We start from the raw sequence: 20845 nt of genomic DNA on the forward strand, positions 1-20845 counted from the left end.
TCAAGAAAACATAAGTCACCTRCTAGGAATTATCTTTTTGTAATATGCAGTCAGTAAAGACTTTAGTCTGTGCCCCATTTCCAGGTCTTTCATAATAAGCACAAGATGTGCACTGAAAATATTCCAAGTGCCTACAAATTGTTTTAAAACTGTGACTGAAATTTTCAGATACATTAGGCAGCAGGTTGAAAGGTCTGACTCTAGGAGAAAAATTAAATAACATAGAGAAAGAATTTCTTCAGCTGTATTTTATATTATGTAATTCCTTATCTCTGTACTGAATCCTATATCCTCAACAAATGATTTATTAGCTACATCTGTTTTCAACATCTTTATGTAGTGCAAGTAAGAGGTATACATTTCAGGCCAGGCTCCTTTTCAGATTGTTCAAATACAATGGTCAAATGCCTTTGCTTATTACAAAATCAAGGTAACTTTTCAGGCTAGAATTTTCTGAAGTGATTAATGATTTTCTGTGACTAAGATGAGATCATGAGACATCCTCAAATAGAAAGCTGCCTGCACTTCATATAAACAAGCATCTTTTGAAATATGTTAAGTTCAGCTAAGTTCTTACCTACTCTTAAAATTCATGGCCTAACATAAAATACTCTATGAAAGAGATGGAATAGGTAGATAAACAGAAACACAGAACTATCTGCCATTGTTCAAGAAATGAGAATGGTTTTCACTTGCAAAAGAAGAAACGTAACTTTCTATCCCAAAGTCAAAGAGCTAGGAACAGAGCATCACCTCACTGCCCAACTTCAGGGTAACTGCCACTTGAGCAAAGGAACTGTGCTCCTCAGAGACACATCTGYCTATGGGCCTTCTCTAAGGTACTGAGCCCTCTACTGCATTAAACCACAGAAACCATACTCTATAGCCCAGCATGTAATCAAAAACATGCCTACTTGGGGACCCCGTATCTACGGCACCATCTGAGGCTGCAGCTTTTCTAACAGTTACGGGTGCACAAAGGGGACACTGATGGTGGAAACTGGAGGCAGAGATAAGTGGGACAATCTAGCCCCTCTACTGTAGAACAGCCAGAGCTGATCATCACTTTTCAACCCTTCCAGTTCTGTGGCAATGCACTTAAGTATTGCTGTTATTAAACTGCTTGCTACCTCCGCTCAAAGGACCAGGGGATCAAATTTGATGATGGCAGTGGCAACACATAATCGAGCAGAGAGATTACAAAAATAGCCTGTTTACAACTATCTGCACAAACTTAACCAGGATCTCTTTGACATAAGCATCGTGATTAAAGACTGCAGCCTTTAATTACTCTTTTGGATATTTTTCATATATTCATTTTCATTTTCAGTGCTTAGATGGATTAAGTACAGAAATCAAGGTTTTACAGATAAGTCCACTAGGGCCAGAAAATTACTTCAAGGACTCATCTATTCTATATTTTCATTTTCTCCAAAAACAATCACATCATCATAAATGTAGCACCTTAAATATTAAATTTATAACCAACAAATGCTTAAAATGCTACCCAGGCTTTATAAAATCTCAGGTTTCCAAGTACAGACTTGCATGCACTTTTGAAACCAGAGATCACAGACAATTTCACTATGTACAATTTTTACTGGCAATCTTCCAATTATGTGAGATAGCCAGAGGCTGTGAATTTAGGTCCTGAGAAACCTGAAAATGCCCCAAAAATATGTCAGTGCTTGTACTTATGTAATTCATTGGTATTATTTCTGCCTGAGGAAGACATGGTAGAAATAACCTAGATCTGTTTGCTTTAGTTATTTTTATTTACTTACTGAATCTCCATGTATTTTCTTAGGTTTAAGAAGCTTCTACTAAATACAGTTGTCATATCAGCTAAATATACTTATCCAAAACTTGAATAAAAACATCTAGAGTTTCAGCTAGAGCTATTATTGTAGTTGTTGATTTTTAATGTTGCTGTGACCCCTAACTTTTTTAATATCTCACTGGTGAATGGGTCCCATTACTCTTAAGCATATGACAAAATTATGGGATGTACATATCTACCTTTCAGGTGATGAAAAAGTTGGCAAAGCACCATTTTATTCCTGTTCTCATGGCTCTTCACTATCCTTTCAAAATATGTTTTCAAAATGGCTAGAGGCATTTGCGTGAGGCAGTGTGACTTTCTAAAGTAGATAGAGTCCATTATTTCTTGAATAACAAATTTCCTTTGGCTCTGTTACTTTATCTTTCCTTTTAGGTACTGTTGTTTATTATTATTTTTTTTGCCACGACAAAGAATAAGTGTAATGCAAAGACACTGCAACACTACAGGTTGGCTCTAGGGGCATATGCTAGTTCCTTCTCCCCTACTAGAAGCAGCTAGTCCCTCCGAAGACTTACTGTGTTGAGCTTCATACTGGGCACCATGGTGCTGCAGTTGCTGGCTACGCCTGTAACAGCCCTCTCCAGCTTTCAGAGCTTGCTTAAAAAGTTTCTCTGCTTCTACAATTGTTGTTGCTTCCTCTTCAGCCAAGAGAATATAGGCAGTAGCACATCTGCAGAAGAATCAGAGGCAAAACCACAAGAACATTATTTCAAGCAAACAGTACTCAAAGACTCAAGTGCAAACCTGCAAGAATGTACAAAATACAAAGGTAATGAAGTTTTGTCCATATGGCTTTTAATTCATCTTTGTAAAGTAACTACTGTGACAACAACATGACGTACTGCTTATGCAGTGACTGCATCATGTCACTGCTTGTGTGAACCTATTGAAATCAGTGAATCTGCCCAGTAAGGAAATCACTGCCTCACTTGGGCATGATCTAATACTGTTAAAATGCATTTTAGACACATAAATTAGTTTTATGCACTATTGATTTGATAGAAAACATCTTCACTACTAAAATGGCATGAAAGAAAACAACTAAACTACAATACAATAAGCTTTGAAGAAACTATAAATGTAATCGTACAAAGATTTTCCCCCCTTTCATCTTTTCTTTCTCCCCACTTCTTCCTCTCCCACACAAGGAGCTTTAGGAATACAAATAAATGTAAAACGCAGAGTGTGAGTCACCTAATCCATCCTTTAGCTGTGTAAATTAGACCTTGCAAGCATCTGTTTATTGTGGAAACTCAGAATTCTATGTATTTCATTGAGAAAATAAATGATAGGAATCCTAAGAAGGCAAAATCACATAGAATCACAGAATGGTTGAGGTTGGAAGGGACCTCTAGAGATCACCTAGTACAACCACCCTGCTCCAGCAGAGACACCCAGAGCACGGGGCACAGGGTGGCATCCAGGCGGGTTTTGAAGACCTCCAGAGAAGGAGACTCCACAACCTCCCTGGGCAGCTTGTTTCAGGGCTCTGTCACCCTCACAGGAAAGAAGTTCTTCGTCACGGGTAGATGGAACTGCCTGTGTCTTGTACTCATTTTGTACCCATTACCTCTTGTACTGTCACTGGCCACCACCGAGAAAAGTTTGGCCCCATCCTCCCTACATTCTCCCCTCATTTGCTTATATATAGTGATCTGATCCCCTCTCAATCTTCTCCACACTAAGCAGGCCCAACTCACTCAGTCTCTCCTCATATGAGAGATGCTCCAGTCCCTTAATGATCTTTGTTGCTCTCAGCTGGATCCTCTCTAGAAGCTCCACATCCCTCTTATACTGGGGAGGCCAGAACTGCCCCCAATACTCCAGGGACGGCCTCACCAGAGCTGAGGAGAGGGGCAGAATCGCCTCCCTTGACCTGCTGGCAACACTCTTCCTGATGCAGCCACGATTCCATTGGCCTTCTTGGCCACCAGGGCACTGCTGACTCATGGTTAACATGGTGTCAACCAGGACTCCCAAGTCCCTCTCTGTGGAGCTGCTCTCCAGCAGGTCAATCCCTAATTTGTACTGGTGCCTGGGGTTATTCCTCCCCAGGTGCAGGACCCTGCACTTGTCCTTGTTGAACCTCAGGAGGTTCCTCTCTGCTCAACTCTCCAGCCTGCCCAAGTCCCTCTGGATGGCAGCACAGCCCTTGGCCACTCCATCCAGTTTGGTGTCATCTGCAAACTTGCTTAGGGTGCACTCCGTGCCCTTGTCCAAGCCATTGGTGAGCAAGCTGAACAGCACTGGGCCCAGTACTCACCCCTGGAGGGCACCATAGGCCTCCAGATAGACTCGGCCCCCATTTATCATGACCCATCCTCTTTTGCCCCATCCTCTTTATATTCTCCACAAATTCTGCAATTCTCACACAAAACTACATTATATTCCCACGCATTATCAACTCAGTACTTCAGAAAATGTTTACAAGTCCCATCCTTACTGCCTCTATTGAGGACAACTGAGAAATTCAGAAGACAATGTGTGTTGTTTCCAGGCCATATGCTGATCAGAATGCACCTCATTGACCACTTCCCCGTGCCAACAGGACCTGATCCAAAGCCCATAGACATCAGTGGGAAGACTCTCATTGTCACCAGTGTCCTAAGGACCCACAGGGTGCCTAACATGACACGCAGCTCTGCTTTGTTCTTCCCGTTGTAGCTCTTCTCATGACAGGCCTGCAATCATGATTAAAAATTATGGTAGTAAACTCCTTGCCTTAAGCTATCATCAAATGGATTTTTAAAAGACAATAAATAAATGCTAATGTTGTTGCCACTCACTCGTTCAGTTCCAAAGCTTCATGTGCTGCAGAAATTCGGGCTTGTGGGTTTCTCTCTCTCCAGGCTTTTTGCATTACTATTCAATAAACAAAGCAGAACAGGCTGTATCAGTCATTATCGCATTAAGAAAAATATCCTGCATTATAAAAATAAAAAATTACAGCCTGACTCACTACAGATCACTTCAAAAAGCCCAGGGATTATTCGAAAGATACACAACCATCCTGAGCTTTCCCAATACTCAGATTTCTGCTTTCATTTAATTAAACTTCTTTTCTTGTGTAAGTTTTTCTGAGAGTTAGATTATGCCAGCTGCGTACAGTGGCATATAGAGAAGAGAGGACAAGCAGTATTTTCCAAGAGCCACAGGGCCAGAAAGAATATGAAGAAAATYGGAATCTGATTGCAGTTGCTACCACAGTGTTGCTTCATGTGAGTGCTAAACGGACACAGCATCCAAGCTAATCAGACTACCTCCAGAGTTCATAATGGAGGATTCACATTTCCTCTGGGTCTGAAGGACAGAGTATAGYCTCCTCTGCAATTAGGCCCTCAGAATGGAGTGCCCAAAAGTCAGGATCTCTATTTCCCTAAGAGACAAAGAAGACTTGTCTCTTCAGAGACATATTCTGACAATCAAAATCATGGTTGTACTAAAATTTTAGCACAGCCAAAATACTTGCTTAAAAATAAAAGCTTAATACAACTAAAGACGCTTATATCAAATTCAGTTCTAAATGTGTTGTGCCCATCTTTTGGGCAACTTCCAACTTCAGTAGGAATAAAATACAGCTTTACTGAGTTTCACTGTAGATTACATGGTGTTTTCAGAACATAACTCTACATACTACACAATGTAGCAGGAGGCAAATTAAGCTGTACATGTCTGAAGCCACTATGAGAAAACAGACAGAAATCTCAGGTTCACACACTATAAGAGGTATTTTGAGAGACTTCAGCAAAGAAGCAGAACAAAATACAGTGACACAAATTAGGTACCTTACAGTTACTTGTACAGATCCAACAGCTTACACAATCAAACTTTTGTCATTATTAATCTACCTGAGAGRACTGATGTCTGGCTGAGTTTTTACAGTGCCAGTTCAACCCCCCTGTTAACCTGCTAGCAAAACTGGTTGTTCACATGCTCTCTTACTAGCATCTGCAGGCCGCATATGATCCGTGTCACATGTAAAGAAGGTCTGGTGGTCCTGGGCAGAAAGATTCATATCGTAGTAGGTCAAGGGTTCTCTCCCCGTTACCCAAGTATACCTGCAAAGATGCCAACAAAGAGACACTCTGCTTAAACCAGCTCACATTCAGCAGTATTCATAGAAAAGGAGAACACTAGACACCAGAGATGGGCGTAAACTACTAAGATCATCCAGCTGATCTCCTCCTGATGTACACTGCATTTCCCTGTGCTGTGGTAGAGCTACAGCAGCTGACTCTAGGCTAAGGAGGATGCTGGAAGGCATGCAGGAAAGGGCTGTGTAACACACATATTCACACATTAAGACTTCACGGAGGTTTGATACAATTCACTAGGTTGCCTGAGTTAATTGATTTGAACAGAACAACTACATTAACATGCTAGACACACTGAAAACACATTTTAAATATGTTTTCCAGTTTCTCTAACTTCAAAAAAATCACTTCATAAGTGAATAATAAAATCTCCAGAAATAATAAGCACTTGAGAATGAATTTAAATTCCTTTTCTTTTAGAAACATCTTATATATGACAGAAAAACCCGAAACAAGTGCATGTGTCACCGATTTTCTTTTTCARTCTCAGAGTTCAGTTAACCAACACCTACATTTAAGACCAGGACTGCACTGTCGCACTTACCGATTATACTCAGCTCCTCTGAAGAGGTTCAAGGGATTTCGCCAGACTTTGCATTCTGTCAGAAACAGAAACAGAAACATGCAGTGAAGTCTCTTCCACATTTCAGTGCTACCTGAGGTTTGTCAGAAATACCAGCTGTCTTCGAATGAGCCTTAGCAAGTGAGCTTTGTATGTGGAAAAATTAAATGCACGGAGAGGCAGGTGGCGGCCTGACTGTCTGTCCACTTTATTTTCAAATACCTATTTCATTACAACTTAGTTTTTTTAAAAAAATGACAGCATTCCAGATAAACACCCTCTAACAAAACTCCAAATGCCCATCTAAAAAGATAATACTAATTAGTGTCAGGACTCCTATTTGCCATAATRCAGAACTGAAGAGGGATCATATTGGGGTTATTGCATTGAAAAACTGAGCAATTAACTCGCTCCCTATGGCCCTGTTATTTCTGTAAGAAAACTTCACTGTCTAGCTAATACTGCAAGCCACTGAGAAACGTATGTGCAATTGCCAATTTTAATTCCTCTTTAGCTTTAGAAACAGAAATCCATGGCAACATCTGCTGACCTCACTTGAGTTACAACCACAGCAGGATTGACAAGGGAATCTAAGGTTGATTGCCAGAGAAAAGTTCATTGCAAAAGCCTGGGAACACTAAAAGCATTTTATACAATTCTCTTCTCTTAGAAGAAAAAGAAATGCAAAATCTTTATATCACAGGCAGAAAGAGATAAGAAAATCCACAACAACTTAATTTTAATAGTATTCAAAAAAAAATCACAAGATCAATTTTTATAGCTTTTCATAAGCAGAGATCTTAATTCCGGCTTTTCTAGCTTAGCTCTAACTTCAGTAAAATTCTCTTGCTTTCCACAGACACAATTTGCTACAGTGACAGTGGGAGCAGAATCAAACTCAGTACTTGCAACAACGTCTAAAAAGTCGTTAAGGGAGAGAGGGCTGTTTTACCACAAGTCCCTCTCTTAATGACACCACATTGAGTGCTCTGCAAATGCCCGTCAGCAGTTCTGGCCCTCCAGCATTTCAGCAGCTGTTTTCCACCACCAAATGTCAGCCAGCACATTTTTCACTGTGAAGTTACGTGACCACTTCTGGAGAGGTCACTGGAGCATGTTCCTTGTGAGATACTGAGTCAACAGGGTATCGACTGCWTACAACATATGGGACGTTAAAGTCTATTCTCTTTAGGTCTGCTGCATTAAAGTATGAGACAGACACAAAGAATGGCAAGTCAAACCTTTCCCTTTCTTCATCTCCCATTTCGGAGTATGAAGCTACTCAGAGGAAGCATCTTACACAAATTATTTGCAATAACATAATGGCACCTGCAGCTGCACAAAACCCAAAGGGCACAATTGGTGGCCTTTCAGAATGGTCCCTCCTACCTAACACATGCAGGAGCCAGGGACARGAAAAGGGCAAGTTTAGGAAGAGTAAAGGCTGTTACAGCTGCATCCTTTAGCCGACCACTTCAGCAGCCAGTTCATACTGGAGAGCTCCATTTGCTTACCCAAAAGTGCTTCATCAACACTAAGCCACTCTGCTGCAAAGCCACAGGGAATGGCTGTTGGACAAGCTTTAATCTGGTAATTTAGAYAGAATATGGTTTTCAAACCATAGTAAATATTAAATAAACACCAGCCTTCCCACTGGCACAATTCAGTGCCTTGGTGGTACTTGCAATAAACAAGATAAARTAACAGGAATTTGATCACGATACCATTTTTTGGAGTCAATTTATTTAAAATTTAGTTCTTCTTGATCCAAACATAGTACTTAATCACCATAGTGAAGAAAGTGAAGAAAGAGGGAGCTGGGGAACAAAAAGGGAGTAGCAGAAGCCATTTTATTACGGTTTACTGTTCCAGAGGCAGTTTGACAAGTTAAACAGAAGGTGCTCTTTAGCTGTTTTTGTCTTGGTATCCACTGATACCATGTCTTAATGCCACAACAAAATTATCCCAACRTTTCTGAAGACACAGACATTTACTGCAATACTCTACAAAAGTCACATGTTAACAAGGGAAGAGAGGACGAACCAAGTAAAAAAGCCATCTTTGTCTATTTGGATAGTGCCAGAAATATCCCACTGTAGGTTCATGACAAACTAGAAAGGTTGTCTCTTCTGTTGCATTGCAAAATAATCYGATTTTATAACTTATGTCCTTGTTTTGTATAAGCAAATAGGATTTATTGAGGATTCATCTTTCAGAAGCTTATTCAGTGTTCAAGTTTTGAATATTGGATTCTTTCTGGCAGTATGACTAACACGGCTACTTGCACAGACACTGCTAGAGGAATTTATACAATCAAGTGCCTACGAATTGGAYGGCAAGTATGTCCTTGACCATTTCTTTCTATCAGAAAACTCGAGAGCCTTGGGAGAACCTCACGAGCCCCAGGCCTGTGCTTCCACTTTAAAGCACGGGGAGCTCTTCCCGGCACACTGAAGGGGGACTGTGGGCACTAACGGGCGCACACAGGTGCTCCCACCTCTCCCAAACACAGTCTCCTGGCCCAGGCAGTGCTGCTAGTTGCGGCCTCTCCTCCCCTCGGGCRGGAATGACAACTGCTGAATGCACCCTGCTATGTGGAGGCCTCCAGACGTGTAGTATCCAGGGCAGAACAATGGCTTTTTTGAAGGCATCTACATCATCTAACTTGTGATTTTAAAACTACTTTTTCCTTGTTTATTTTCGTAAGCATGGAAGAACAGATGTAAAATTTGCCAGGACTCAAGTTAGAGACATAGGTATCTCTGTTGTTAAACAGTAATGCTTTCTCTTTGACTGAATTTGTTGTTTCATACAGTTTTTCCTCATTTGTTAATTCTGTTGTATTTTAAATGCATATAGAGGGCATAAATTTAATGAAATTCTAATGCTATAATGGAAACTAATMATTTAATAAAATCCTAGGAGAACATCCCTGAGGAAAGCTAAACTAATTTGCAATACTAAAATTATGACCGAGACATAAATTTAAGGCTGAAAACATTAAACTCCATCTTGCAGATCAGAAAGATAGTGAATACCTACAGCTCAAGCCAGAAGCAACAGTAGTTGGGCATCTTCAGTTCATTCCACCCAGGCTGCTCTGAGTCACCCAAGCAAGGACCTAAGTTCCCCTAGGATCCCTATTCAGCCAAGAGACTTGTTGCTTGGGGCTCAAGAGGCTGGTTCATCATAGGCAGCTCGATCTGCTTCTTGCTGCCACCTCTCAGAGGAATCCCTGGGCAATGAGGTACTCRCTTGCAGAGCCTCAGCAAAATCCCCCCATTGGGGGATTCAGCTGCTTTCTTCTGATTTAGCATCATCTTTATCATCAGGGCAAAAAATGTGTATTCATTACAGCAATATAAAAATGCATAATAAAAAAAAAATCTAAACTCATATAAATGTACTACTGAGGTAAGGCTCTCAAAATATTTCCTCAATCATGTATTTACTCAGGAGAAATATATCCACTACGAAGGAGGCCACAGGGTGCCAAAGCAACCATTTAAAATGTGATTTACTCAAAAGCAGACACCKTCAACCTGCTTTGCAGCACCCATACCTTGCAGGGAAATTCCCAGGAGCTGTGAGTATCTGCAACCTTGCAAAAACCAAACCCACAATGCCCGAAACCCAGCACCCAAAAATGGAGGCCTCTTTTTTTAAACCAGCCTACACTACAGCTGGCCCAAAGTCACAAATCAAATCAGTAGCTGAGTCAGGAGTGGAACAAGCCCTTAAGCTATTGAAAACCACTGTGCTTCCACTTACTAAAGTGAAATCCAAATGTTGTTTACATACTATTTCCATTACCCTAAGAATCAAGCAATGCAAAAACAGATGGGCATTCTTGACATCTTTTTCTGATTATTTTCCTGACAGTGCTTTAACTGTGCTGCACGGCTCTCTAAAAGAATGAAAATAAAAATACTGCCTGCCTTTAGAAATGCTATTACAGAAAGCACATGCAATTTAGCTGAAGTTTCAGCACAAGGACTGCAACTGTGCATTTGCCTTATGGTAACAGAGTCTGAGCACAGTACAGATTTGGGAAGATATAATTAGCCGGAGCAGTTAATAAAGCAGYCCTGTCTTGTATTTGACAGCAAAGCCAATTTAAAGAAAGCCTTCTATGGTCTCATGGTTCAGGATGACATGCTATTTATGCCATCTGCCTATGGCAGGGGCTGACTGCTAATTTTGCCAAGCCGCAGAACTCCAGGGATGCCAAGTTAATCTGTAGCAGCCACCAATTCGACAGGCAAGGGCAAAGGGTGGCACTGGGAGCAATTGGCAACTGACTTTAACTGGGCCAAAATGCCCACAGATGCCAACCACCCAATGCACCAAGGTGTGCGGTCCCCATGAGTGGCTGGCAAGGGTGAACGTGTCTGTGGTGTGCAAACCTGCAGCTACTTCTGCATTACAGGCAATCCCTTAACTTAGCTCCTGCTCTGGCTATTCCCTGTAGCCACAACCCACCTCTCCGGCATCATACTCTTAACTTTGGTCTTGTTAAAATACAGGCGGGCACCTAATTTTACACGACAGGGAGGGTCTTGCAGGTTTCAGTTTACTGCAAGCCGGCGGCCTTACGCGGGGGCCGGCCGCGTTACCTTCCCCGTTTTTCGCTGTGCTCTGCGCTAAGTGACCCAAGGGGCGCGGGCGGCGCTCCCGAGGCGAAGCGCGCGGCGCTGCAGCGCAGTGCAGTGCGCGCTGCAGTGCMGTGCAGTGCCGTGCAGTGCAGTGGAGCGCAGCGGGAGGCGCTGCTGCCGCGCAGTGCGCGGCCCGCTCCGCCCGCGCGCGCGCTCACCTGACACGCTCTGGCGGCTCGAGTCGGCGTCGCCGGCGGCGGCGCTGGCGGCGCTGGGCGCGCTGTTGTCCACGCCGCCCAGCAGAGGGCGCAGGTGGCTCACCGAGACCTGCTCGATGAAGGACGTGCCGTACTTGCGGAAGTACCACCACTCGAAGATCTGCAAGACACGCGCGCCGCGCCCGTTAGCGGCCGCCTCCTGCCGCGCGCGCCCGTCCGTTAACGGCTGGCCCCCTCCTGCCGCTGCGCCCGTTAACGGCGCCCCGCCGCGCGCGCCCGTCCGTTAACGGCTGGCGCCGTCCCGCCACCGCGCCCGTTAACGGCTCCCTGCCTCGCGCGCCGTCCGTTAACGGCTGGCCCCCTCCTGCCGCTGCGCCCGTTAACGGCTCCCTGCCTCGCGCGCCGTCCGTTAACGGCTGGCGCCGTCCCGCCACCGCGCCCGTTAACGGCTCTCTGCCGTGCGCGCCTGTCTGTTAAATGTTATTTTGGTTTGGGCTTTGGTTCAGATAGGAAATAATAATAATAATAATAATAATAATAATAATATCACTTGTCTTTGATCTCTTACAGACTATGCGATCTCCTTATGACTGCACTTATATACCTAAATATTTATGGTATTTTCATAGAGAAATTACATTCTTCAGGAATAAACTGCATAAAAACTGCGTAAAACCTGAAAAGGAAGCGTATTTCATGCAAACTGGAAGAAAATCCTGTAAAAATCATAAATGCACACGTTTGTAATATCCTAGACAGTTTAGCAGTTGCTTTTGAAATCATCAGCCAACCATCAATGTATCAATAGTAGCAAATACAAGTATTTTTTTTCAATGAAAGTATGCTAGGACTTTGTAATATTGATTCCACTTGAAATTCTGAATGAATGGGCCTTGCTCTTTTTTTTTTTTTTCCTCAGTGTTTCCATGTTTTGTGCTGGTCTAGAAACCTTTCACAAAAGCTTGACAAAACATGTTAYTCTTCCTACAATGGTCCACAGTCAGCAAATGGATCTATTGAAATGTGAAATAATTATGATCTTCACAGTCTGCGAGCTGCAGATTTATGTTCTGCTTGGCTAGCACCAAACCAAATTACAGAAGGGCTCTTAGGAGCCTAAGTACTGCACAGAGGTTCAGATTCAGCTCCACACGTTCCCTCTCATGGTCATCTGAAAACACTCAAAACTGCTTCCATATTTTTCCTTTYGAAGTTCTCTTGAGATCTTTATATCACTGGCTTCTACCTCCCTGAGAYTGTATTCAGGAGATGCTTTTTTAAAAACAAAAATGTGTTTTGTTTTAAACCTTTCTGTAAAGTGGRAAAAAAAAAGGCATAGTAAGAAGATGTTCATCTCCAGAGGGTATACTAATGCATTCAGCAGAGGGGGAGCCTTTAATTATAGCCATGTTATTAAAAAATCTAGAGCGTTCATATGGAGGCAGCTGCCATCAGCTGCACTGGAGGGGAATTTAGTTGGTGGCCATTTGAACAGGAACGTTCACATATTTGCATTGCGTGTACCCTGGAGATTAGTTGATCCCCCAAATAGTCTAATAGCTATTTTATGGGACATCTATGAGGAAGAATAAAACAGTCTGCTGGGAGATGACAGAAGGACTCTGTGAACATATAAAGGTCATAGGAACTTGGGAAGATAAACAGATAGTCACAGAGATGTCAGAACATAAACACATCCAGATTGTTGTGAAATCTGCATTCCAGGCAAAGTATGGAAAACCCACACAGCGCTTGTATTCCCTACTTATGTAGGTACCAGGAGGCTTTTGTCGCTGTGTTTGTTACTTCTGCGTGTACCTGCCGTAGCAAAGCACAGGAGCCAGGGACAAAAGTATCACTATATATTGGCTCTGTACTGATGCACCTGCCCAGGCATCCACTACTGCCTGCAATTCTCCAAAGGTTGCAGATGATGGACAGGGACCTCGTGTGGATGTATCTTTGGTTTTAGCTGTTCCCATGTGCTTAAAACACACTCTGAAGGGCTTAGAATTTAAATCTTATGAACTAGAAGAGTATCATAAGCGAAGCAGGCAACATATGGCCACAACCACGAGAGGCTGGGCCATCAGCTGCAGGGTGTGTTTTTGCTTTAAGCTTTGAAGCTTGAACAGCCTGAGAGAAGTCAAGCCACAGTTGTGCCTACCCCACGGCCTCAGAGGGACTTGCTGCTGGAAATTAGGGGCTATAACTTTGTGCTCAAACAAGGAAAACTCAACCAAGAGTAATTCTGCAGATAAAAGGGCTAGATCCTCAGGTACAACCTAACAGCACAGCCCACGTTTGGCTTCTGACATGCAGAAAGTGACAGCCTGGCACAAATCCAGCAGTTCCACAGTCCCTATAGCAGGTTATTCCGAAGGGATCCTAGGGCTGTGCCACGCTGCAGTGCAGCCACCAGTTAAACCTCTCCAAACTCTTGGCCACTAYTGACTCTCTATCTGGCTTTACATTCTAAGAGGAAGAAAAAAGATTTTTCAAAATGTTTAAATAAATGTCACACTCAATTTCAATGTAACTGAAAGTACAAGCAGAGAGAATGAATACATTGACACTACTCAGTTCCGCTGAGTGATGGAAGCTTGTTAAAATGTGCGACAAACTTGTAACTGTCTCCAGAGACTTCCAAAAATAATAATTGTAAAAAAGGAATTAAAGCTCCTAAATCATTTTACACAATTTTGAAAAAAAATGCAGCATTAAGTGAATCCAGTGSCAGGAAATAACAAGTGTATCAATGCAGTCCCTCAGAAAATAAAGCAACACCAGTCTTTGCTTGGTGGGTTTTGTTCAGGGTGTCCAAGAATTTGTAATCTGGTATTGTAGTCAAATTGTCTTCACAGAATTTTTGCACCTTACCATTCRATTTCTATAAATCAAATTTATTTCTAAGTGTACCATTAAGAACAATGTTAAGTCAACATGCTCTTGACAGCTCAGCAGCTGAGAGATCACCTGGCCGAGCAATTACTAAGTGTAAGGATTAATGACCTGTAGAAAGAGACCTGGATCTGAGAGGAAATTAGGAGAAAGGTCATTTCTGCACCCCTTCTAGAAATAAAGGCACATCATTCTGTGAGGGGGAGCCCATCACACAGGTGTTTCCCTTATCAGAGGGTGGCAAAGGCTTTTCCTACTTTCTCCCTAGTTGATTCCCATACTTACAGATCAGAACAGGGCCAAACAGCTCCAGACTCTGAAGGGATCTTTGAAACCTTTATTTTCACAAAAGCCAAGTCAAAACTGTGGTGATTGGCCCATTTCCAGGTTTATGTGCTTAGAAATCCAGATGCAGATCCTTTTATTTTTTAAATGGGCATAGGCAGCAAATAACAGTTTAATTTTGGAAAACCCTTAATGATGACTTCTCGCAATACATGGCAATGAAAAGACAATTTAGAGGCAACAATTGTGTTTGGGTTAAATAAGAGCTGCTGAATCGTTCCTAACTGTCCTGAATGTTTTAAGRTTTGGGTTGTGTTTYRTTTGGTTTGGTTTTTGTTTCTGCTTCTCTTTATAGGCATTTCTCCTCCCCTGTGAAATGAACACATTACAGTCCTTCCTTTTCTTATCTTTGCTGTCACATATGGGCAATCCTGGATCATTTTATTTCTCTGTGTAACAACAAATCTATTCTGCATCATTTGGATTATCTGAGCTTCCTGCCTGTTTGTTCAGAACAGATATTCCACCACAAATGTATCAATTCACAGGAGATGGTTCCGCTGCTTGTTCTCACTGGACCAAACACTGATGCCTAGCGCTGATTGGAGTTATGTTTTCTTGTTTGCCATATCTGAGACACACATCCTCTCCTGCACGGGAATGCTCTCTGCACTCCTACTGCAACAGAAATAGTCTTCAATAGAARTAGTAGAGAATCTTGTTTACAGGAAATTTTTGCAGCTCAGTTTTCATTCAATCTTGCAATTAGGCTTCCAGCCTTCCAAAGGGTCGGAATACTACTCAGATATGAGGGGTGGTCAATCAACCTAAGGGGTGTAACATGAAGGTGACTCCCTTGAGGTGAGAACACAGCATCGGCCCTAGGTTCAGCACTTACGCCAGTCAGTAAATAAACAGAGGCCCAGCACAGGTGTGACAGCTGCCTTAGCTGTTTGGCTGGTGCCAGTGCCCGTGACAGGGTCCGTTTCCAGCAGGCAATATGGGAAACATCCCTCCGTGTGGCAGGTAAGAGTGCTCATCCATAGGGATGGAAGCCTAGCTGTGCCACTTACCCCTCAGCAAGGGGGCAAGCAATGTTTTATTTAGCAATAAGGGACAGCAGTGACTCAAACAGATGCTCCAGTCCAGCCCACTTCATTCTAGGAAAGACCTGCCTCAGTGTCACGCCTTCAGCGTCTTCAGGGACATCTTCCCAAGTTGACGGCTCTGCAGCCTCATTCCTTTTGGATAAAATACACCAATTTGGCACCCACTTAGACTCTGCTTTTGGATTATGAAAGGTGCCGCTTGTCCCTAACAGGGAGTTTGAGTGAGAAGGTTCAGGRTCAAGCTTGAAAACAAACAGCTTATTCTAAACAACCATTTACTTAAATATCTAAAAGGAATGGGAAAAAGAAACTTCCATATTGTCTGGAATAAGTGCAGTATTTCTCTCAACACTAGGCAGGCCCCAGTTTTTGGTGCTCCCTGTCTCTTGTCTGTGCACCAACCTCCTGCAGCCGCTTTCTCCCTCTGCTCCCTGGCAAATTCCAGCTTTCTGGGAGCTCCCAGCATGGATTTGGCCTTCCCTGACTGACTCTGAGCAGAGCAGAAACTTTGAACAATTCACAGCTATCACATTCAGACCGCCAAAGGCTGTCCCTGTAAAATCACCAGACTTGCTCTACTATGGGGAAACACCCTGAACTCAAGTCACCTTTCTGCACCTCTGCAGCGGGCTACACAAAGGTAATGAAAGAGAAGAGCAAGTAACCTCAGCAGAAAATAATGCAGGTCTCCTCAGTGCTACCGACACCCTCTCTGACACCCTCTGGTCTCCTCAGCGCCACTGACACCCTCTCTGACACCCTCTGGTCTCCTCAGCGCCACTGACACCCTCTCTGAGGCTTCCTGCACTGGCACCACCCGGTACAACGGCCGGGCCTCTCGGGTGCTCCAGCCAGCCCGGCCGCTCGAGACTGCCGGGCTGACGCTCCCCTGCTCCGCCTCTCTGGGCACTCACTGCCAGGCCCGATTCTCCTCTCTGAAAGGCCTGGCATTTTCTATTAGATCATTTCTTATCATTGAGCAGAAAATGCTTTAATATTTCTCTGAAGCATTTCTCTGCTAATGGAGACTTAAGAGTAGGGTCCAATTTTGCTCGTGGTTTGTTAGAACTGAGACTGAGGCAGTTTGCAATGCAAACACCACCTCCATTTGCTACCCAACATTCACTCTGGTGATAAATATTTTAGATACGCAGTCTCACAAAAATAATTCCAGCTCACAGCACTTCCTTTATCTCAGCTGTGTTTCATGGCACAGTTATGTTATCCTACCTGTGAAAAATTTCAGGCTTCCTTAGGCATAAAATACAGGTCTATTTGATTCTGTGAGTCAGAATCCTGTCTCTTACTGAATTAAAAGTGATTGCAGAGGAGCCAATTTCTATCACACTATTCTTAATGCAGCCTGGGACTTGATTTGGTTCAAGAATGCTTGCAAAAGTGCAGGGAAGAATTAAATTTGTTTGGAGTTCTTCATTTTAAGCTATGTGCTGTAGTGAAGTAATTATGAAGGAGAATGGCTGAGATAAAAAAAGACCTTTCAGTGCTGTGGGGTGCTACTGAGCAAAAAAAGATGCTTGAAATCCTTGCGTCATTAAAGTGACATTTCCTATAGTGAAGCCAGAATGTGACCCAAAGAATGAAAGCAAAATAAGAGATGAAATAAGATGGGAGAGTAATGAATTTTTTGCAAAGTAGTCATATAGATTATGATTCCCTCAAAGCTGAACTTTGCACAGTCACTATTTCACATCCTAAACAAGAAATAGGAAAAGCACTCACTTTTCCATCAGTCACCACTCTTCCGAAATGATGGAATTTTCCATCATTTCAGAACCTGCAGTACTGTGATTTCTCCTTCTGATTAGGAAGTGCAGCCAAGTGATAATGGAAAGAGATCTGCCAGACCATATGGTGGAAAATTCCAAGGAATATTAGTGCATCTAGTCTGACAAATACCCCAGTGACGTAGACTTGAGAATGTTTGTTTTATAGAAGAGTCTCATTAAAGACCATTAGCAGAAGAAACCTTTAGAACTGTAGATGCTGTGTAACATCCAGGTAACTGGGCTGTAGTGTAGGCAACTCAGAATGGTACGGGGCCGTTGGTAAACAGCAAGATTATTTAGAAATAATAAATTTGAAGAATAATTGGCTAGAGACTGGCACAGTCTGCTTGAGTTGTGGATTTCTCTTTCCACGTCCATCTCCACTGAGTTCCTTTTCTACGACCCCATTTACAGAGCACGTGGTCCTCTCCACAGTCCATGAGACTGAAACAATTTCATGGCTTCTTTGTCTTTTGAGCACTTAGGATTGGGGTATATAAGCAACAGAGAACACCTGGCAGCAGTTGTGAAGATACCCCAAGAAGCTCTGTAATCTTCTTTCAAATCTTCCCAGTTATACTGACTACGCCTCCTACTCCTCTGCTAGCTCTGTTCCTTTAGCTTGTTCATCAGGTGTGTTCAGTGAATATCTTCAATTAAGGCTTACTCAGTCTAATCTCTTCTCAGAAGGCTTCTACCAGTGGATTTGTCACTAAGAGCATGTCACTGCCAGGTACTGTCGTGCCCTCCCTCAGGGTTGTAGTGAGTCATGGACTGATTGGCTCTGAGTCCCCTCGGGCTGCTGCCCTTCTTCCAACATTACTTGACTAATAATCTTGAATCCTTCTGGTTCGGAGGTTGGGTTTTTTGTTTGTTTTTCCTGTCTCTGCCCTTTTCCTCCTTCTTCATATCATGGTCTTAAAAACTCCTTCCCATCTCCTTCTTGTGCTTTCCATTAAAATACAGTATCTAGACTGAAAGTCTCCTACTGAGCTCATTCCTCAAAAAATGCCTTCTAGAGTACAGTATAAAACACAACTACATTTGCAGTCCTGCTACACATAGTTACGTCTCTCCTTAGATTCTATGGATTTAGATCTGTTAAAGGTTTCCATAGATGTGTCTTTCTCTTGCCACATCCTCCAGCTGTCTTCACTCTCCAACAGTAAGCAAGTAACTGTGCCTATGGACCCCATATGTTCCTCTCACTCCTCCTCATCACATTGGTGGGAGGTCTTTGAGTATTTCTTACTGAGTGAGATATTACTGAATTCAACACACAGCATTTTCCTCCCATGCATTTTAGTTCTCTTAGAATCATAGAATTGTTACGGTTGCAAAAGACCTTCAAGATCATTGAGTCCAACCGTACTTCACTGAACCTAAATCTCACAGGTTTGGCCCCTGGCCCTCAGTGTTCACAGCTTAAAAGAGCGGTGATTTCTCAGGAGCTCTGCCCTGTGCTTTGGGGCTCGCTCCATACCAGCCTGATGAATGCCCAAGGTGCCAGCATTAAGTAATTGCCTTCTGCTCCAAGCAAGCCCCAGAGCGAGGCAGAGCAGCAGCGCAGCCGAGGCCTTGCACCTGGCATCCCTCAAGCGGGGAGCGAGAGCTTTGCAGCATTCAAGGGGGCGAGGACGGGGTTTCTCTCACTACATCTGTAGTTGGCCAGTTTGAAGAGAGAGGCCCTGAGGTCCTACACAAAAGTGGCCTGGGCTGACTAGGCCTCTTGAGGAGCCTCCTTAGGGCTCTGCTCCTGGGTGGTGACCAGATCTGCAGGGAAGGAAGCAGCCCCGAGCAGATCTGCAGGGAAGGGAAGCAGCCCCGGGAGGTGTCTCTCTCCACTTTCCACTGGGACAACTGTGCTCCCCAACTGATCTCCCAGTTACGTGCCTTGCTGGGCTGCTGAGGAGAGTGCCTGCCGTTGTTATCCAGCTTCTCTGTAAGCTTCTCATTAAGCTATAGGACTTAACACTCTTTGACCAAACTAGGGTAAAATGGAAACAATCTTGATTCGTATATGTAGAAAACAAACTGTTAGCATCCAAGCTACATAACAGCCCAGTATAACCCGAATGCCCTAAGCACCTCTTGAAGATTCTTAGATATTTTGTGCTTAAGTTTGTTTCTGTGAAGACATTGAATAAAATCCAGCACAAATGCTCTGCTTTGGCCTTCTGCCCTGTGATGGCATTATGATTCACTCCATTGCATCAGTTTGCACAAAGAAGCCCTCAGGGATTACGTAAGGGAGGATATTTTTTTCCTCCCTACAAGGTTTAGAAATGTTCGGTAGGCCTAAAAACAAAAGGATAGACACATACTGAGAAAGATTTTAGAACTGAACAGCTGAAATAATCATCCCTTGGAAAACTGGCACTAAAACTGCCCTCATTGCTATGTTCCACTTGCTGTTTCCCTGATAAGTCCTGCTGTAATATTCTCAAAAGCGCATGCTCGACAGAGGTAGTTTCTCCCTCTCTTCTTTCTCCTGGTCTTTTTATTTTTGCAGTACTTGTTGATGGAAACACATAACATGCAAACACTTGTTCTGAATTATTATTTGGCTGTTTGCTGCTGGGCACGTTGTCATTCAAGATTATTGTCTTCAAAGACACCCAACATGGAAGCTTTTCTTTTTCAAAGTGAAAAGCAGTAAAAAATAAAATATGGGTGGCTGAAATATAAATTTAGGAAGAAAAAAAGGCACATTAATCTGGACAAAGCCTAAAATCACATTCTGGGTAAGAGATGCAATACGTAAAATAATATTAATATATTTAGTACTTACCAAAATGAGTCCCGAGATTAAAGAGGAAGTGCCTGTCAGGGCAACATAGAACTTGGGGGTTAATGTGTTCAAAAACATACTCACTGAAAAAGAAAGAGAGGAAACCATGAGTACAGGTTCAGGACATGTTCTCCCCACATGCCCCCTCCTCCTCCCTACTGATTTACAAATTTAAATAAGTTATTAACTTAACTTTAGTTAAAAAATCCGGTTAAAGAACCTTGTGTTTCAGCTGCCTAGCACGTGGGCAGCAGAGCAGGGGATGCCCCGGGCTGGACGCTGCTTTCCCGGGAGGCGCCAGGCGCTCGCACGGGTCCTGGCTCCCTCTTGTATAGGTCCTGGCTCCCTCTTGCACAGGTCCTGGCTCCCTCTTGCACGGGCCCTGGGTCCTTCTTGCAGGGGCCCCAGCTCCCTCCCGCCCAGGCAGCGCCCTCCTCACGCGCTGCCGGGCCCCGCGGGGCTGCAGCCTCTGCCCTGGCTGCTCTCGGAGGCCGCAGCCTCTGCCCTGGCTGCTCTCGGAGGCCGCGGGAGCCTGTCCCAGCGCCCTGTGTCCCAGGCTGCCTGCGCTCCAGACGGCAGGGGCTCTATCAGATCTCTGGGAGAGGTTTTTTAAAAGCCTCTGGCTTCTCTTTCCCTTGGTTCCTCACTTACAGAGTGGGA

The 20845-nt window shown here is 43.5% G+C and overlaps 1 protein-coding gene across 1 annotated transcript in view; it reads right to left on the reverse strand.

The window, feature by feature from the left end:
• ST7 (suppression of tumorigenicity 7) overlaps window positions 1-20293 on the reverse strand; it is a 64649-nt gene extending 44356 nt beyond the window's left edge. Inside the window, exons 1-6 of the mRNA XM_026033216.1 lie at window positions 20186-20293; window positions 11313-11472; window positions 6482-6536; window positions 5786-5901; window positions 4630-4705; window positions 2359-2513 (exon numbers count right to left, since the gene is read on the reverse strand). Coding sequence (XP_025889001.1) covers window positions 2359-2513; window positions 4630-4705; window positions 5786-5901; window positions 6482-6536; window positions 11313-11472; window positions 20186-20293 — 670 coding nt within the window. The remainder of the gene's footprint in view (window positions 1-2358; window positions 2514-4629; window positions 4706-5785; window positions 5902-6481; window positions 6537-11312; window positions 11473-20185) is intronic.
• Window positions 20294-20845: the final 552 nt, after the last annotated feature.

This window comes from Nothoprocta perdicaria, unplaced genomic scaffold (assembly GCF_003342845.1).
Source record: "Nothoprocta perdicaria isolate Ctin4 unplaced genomic scaffold, notPer1 scaffold_125, whole genome shotgun sequence".
Lineage (NCBI taxonomy): Eukaryota > Metazoa > Chordata > Aves > Tinamiformes > Tinamidae > Nothoprocta > Nothoprocta perdicaria.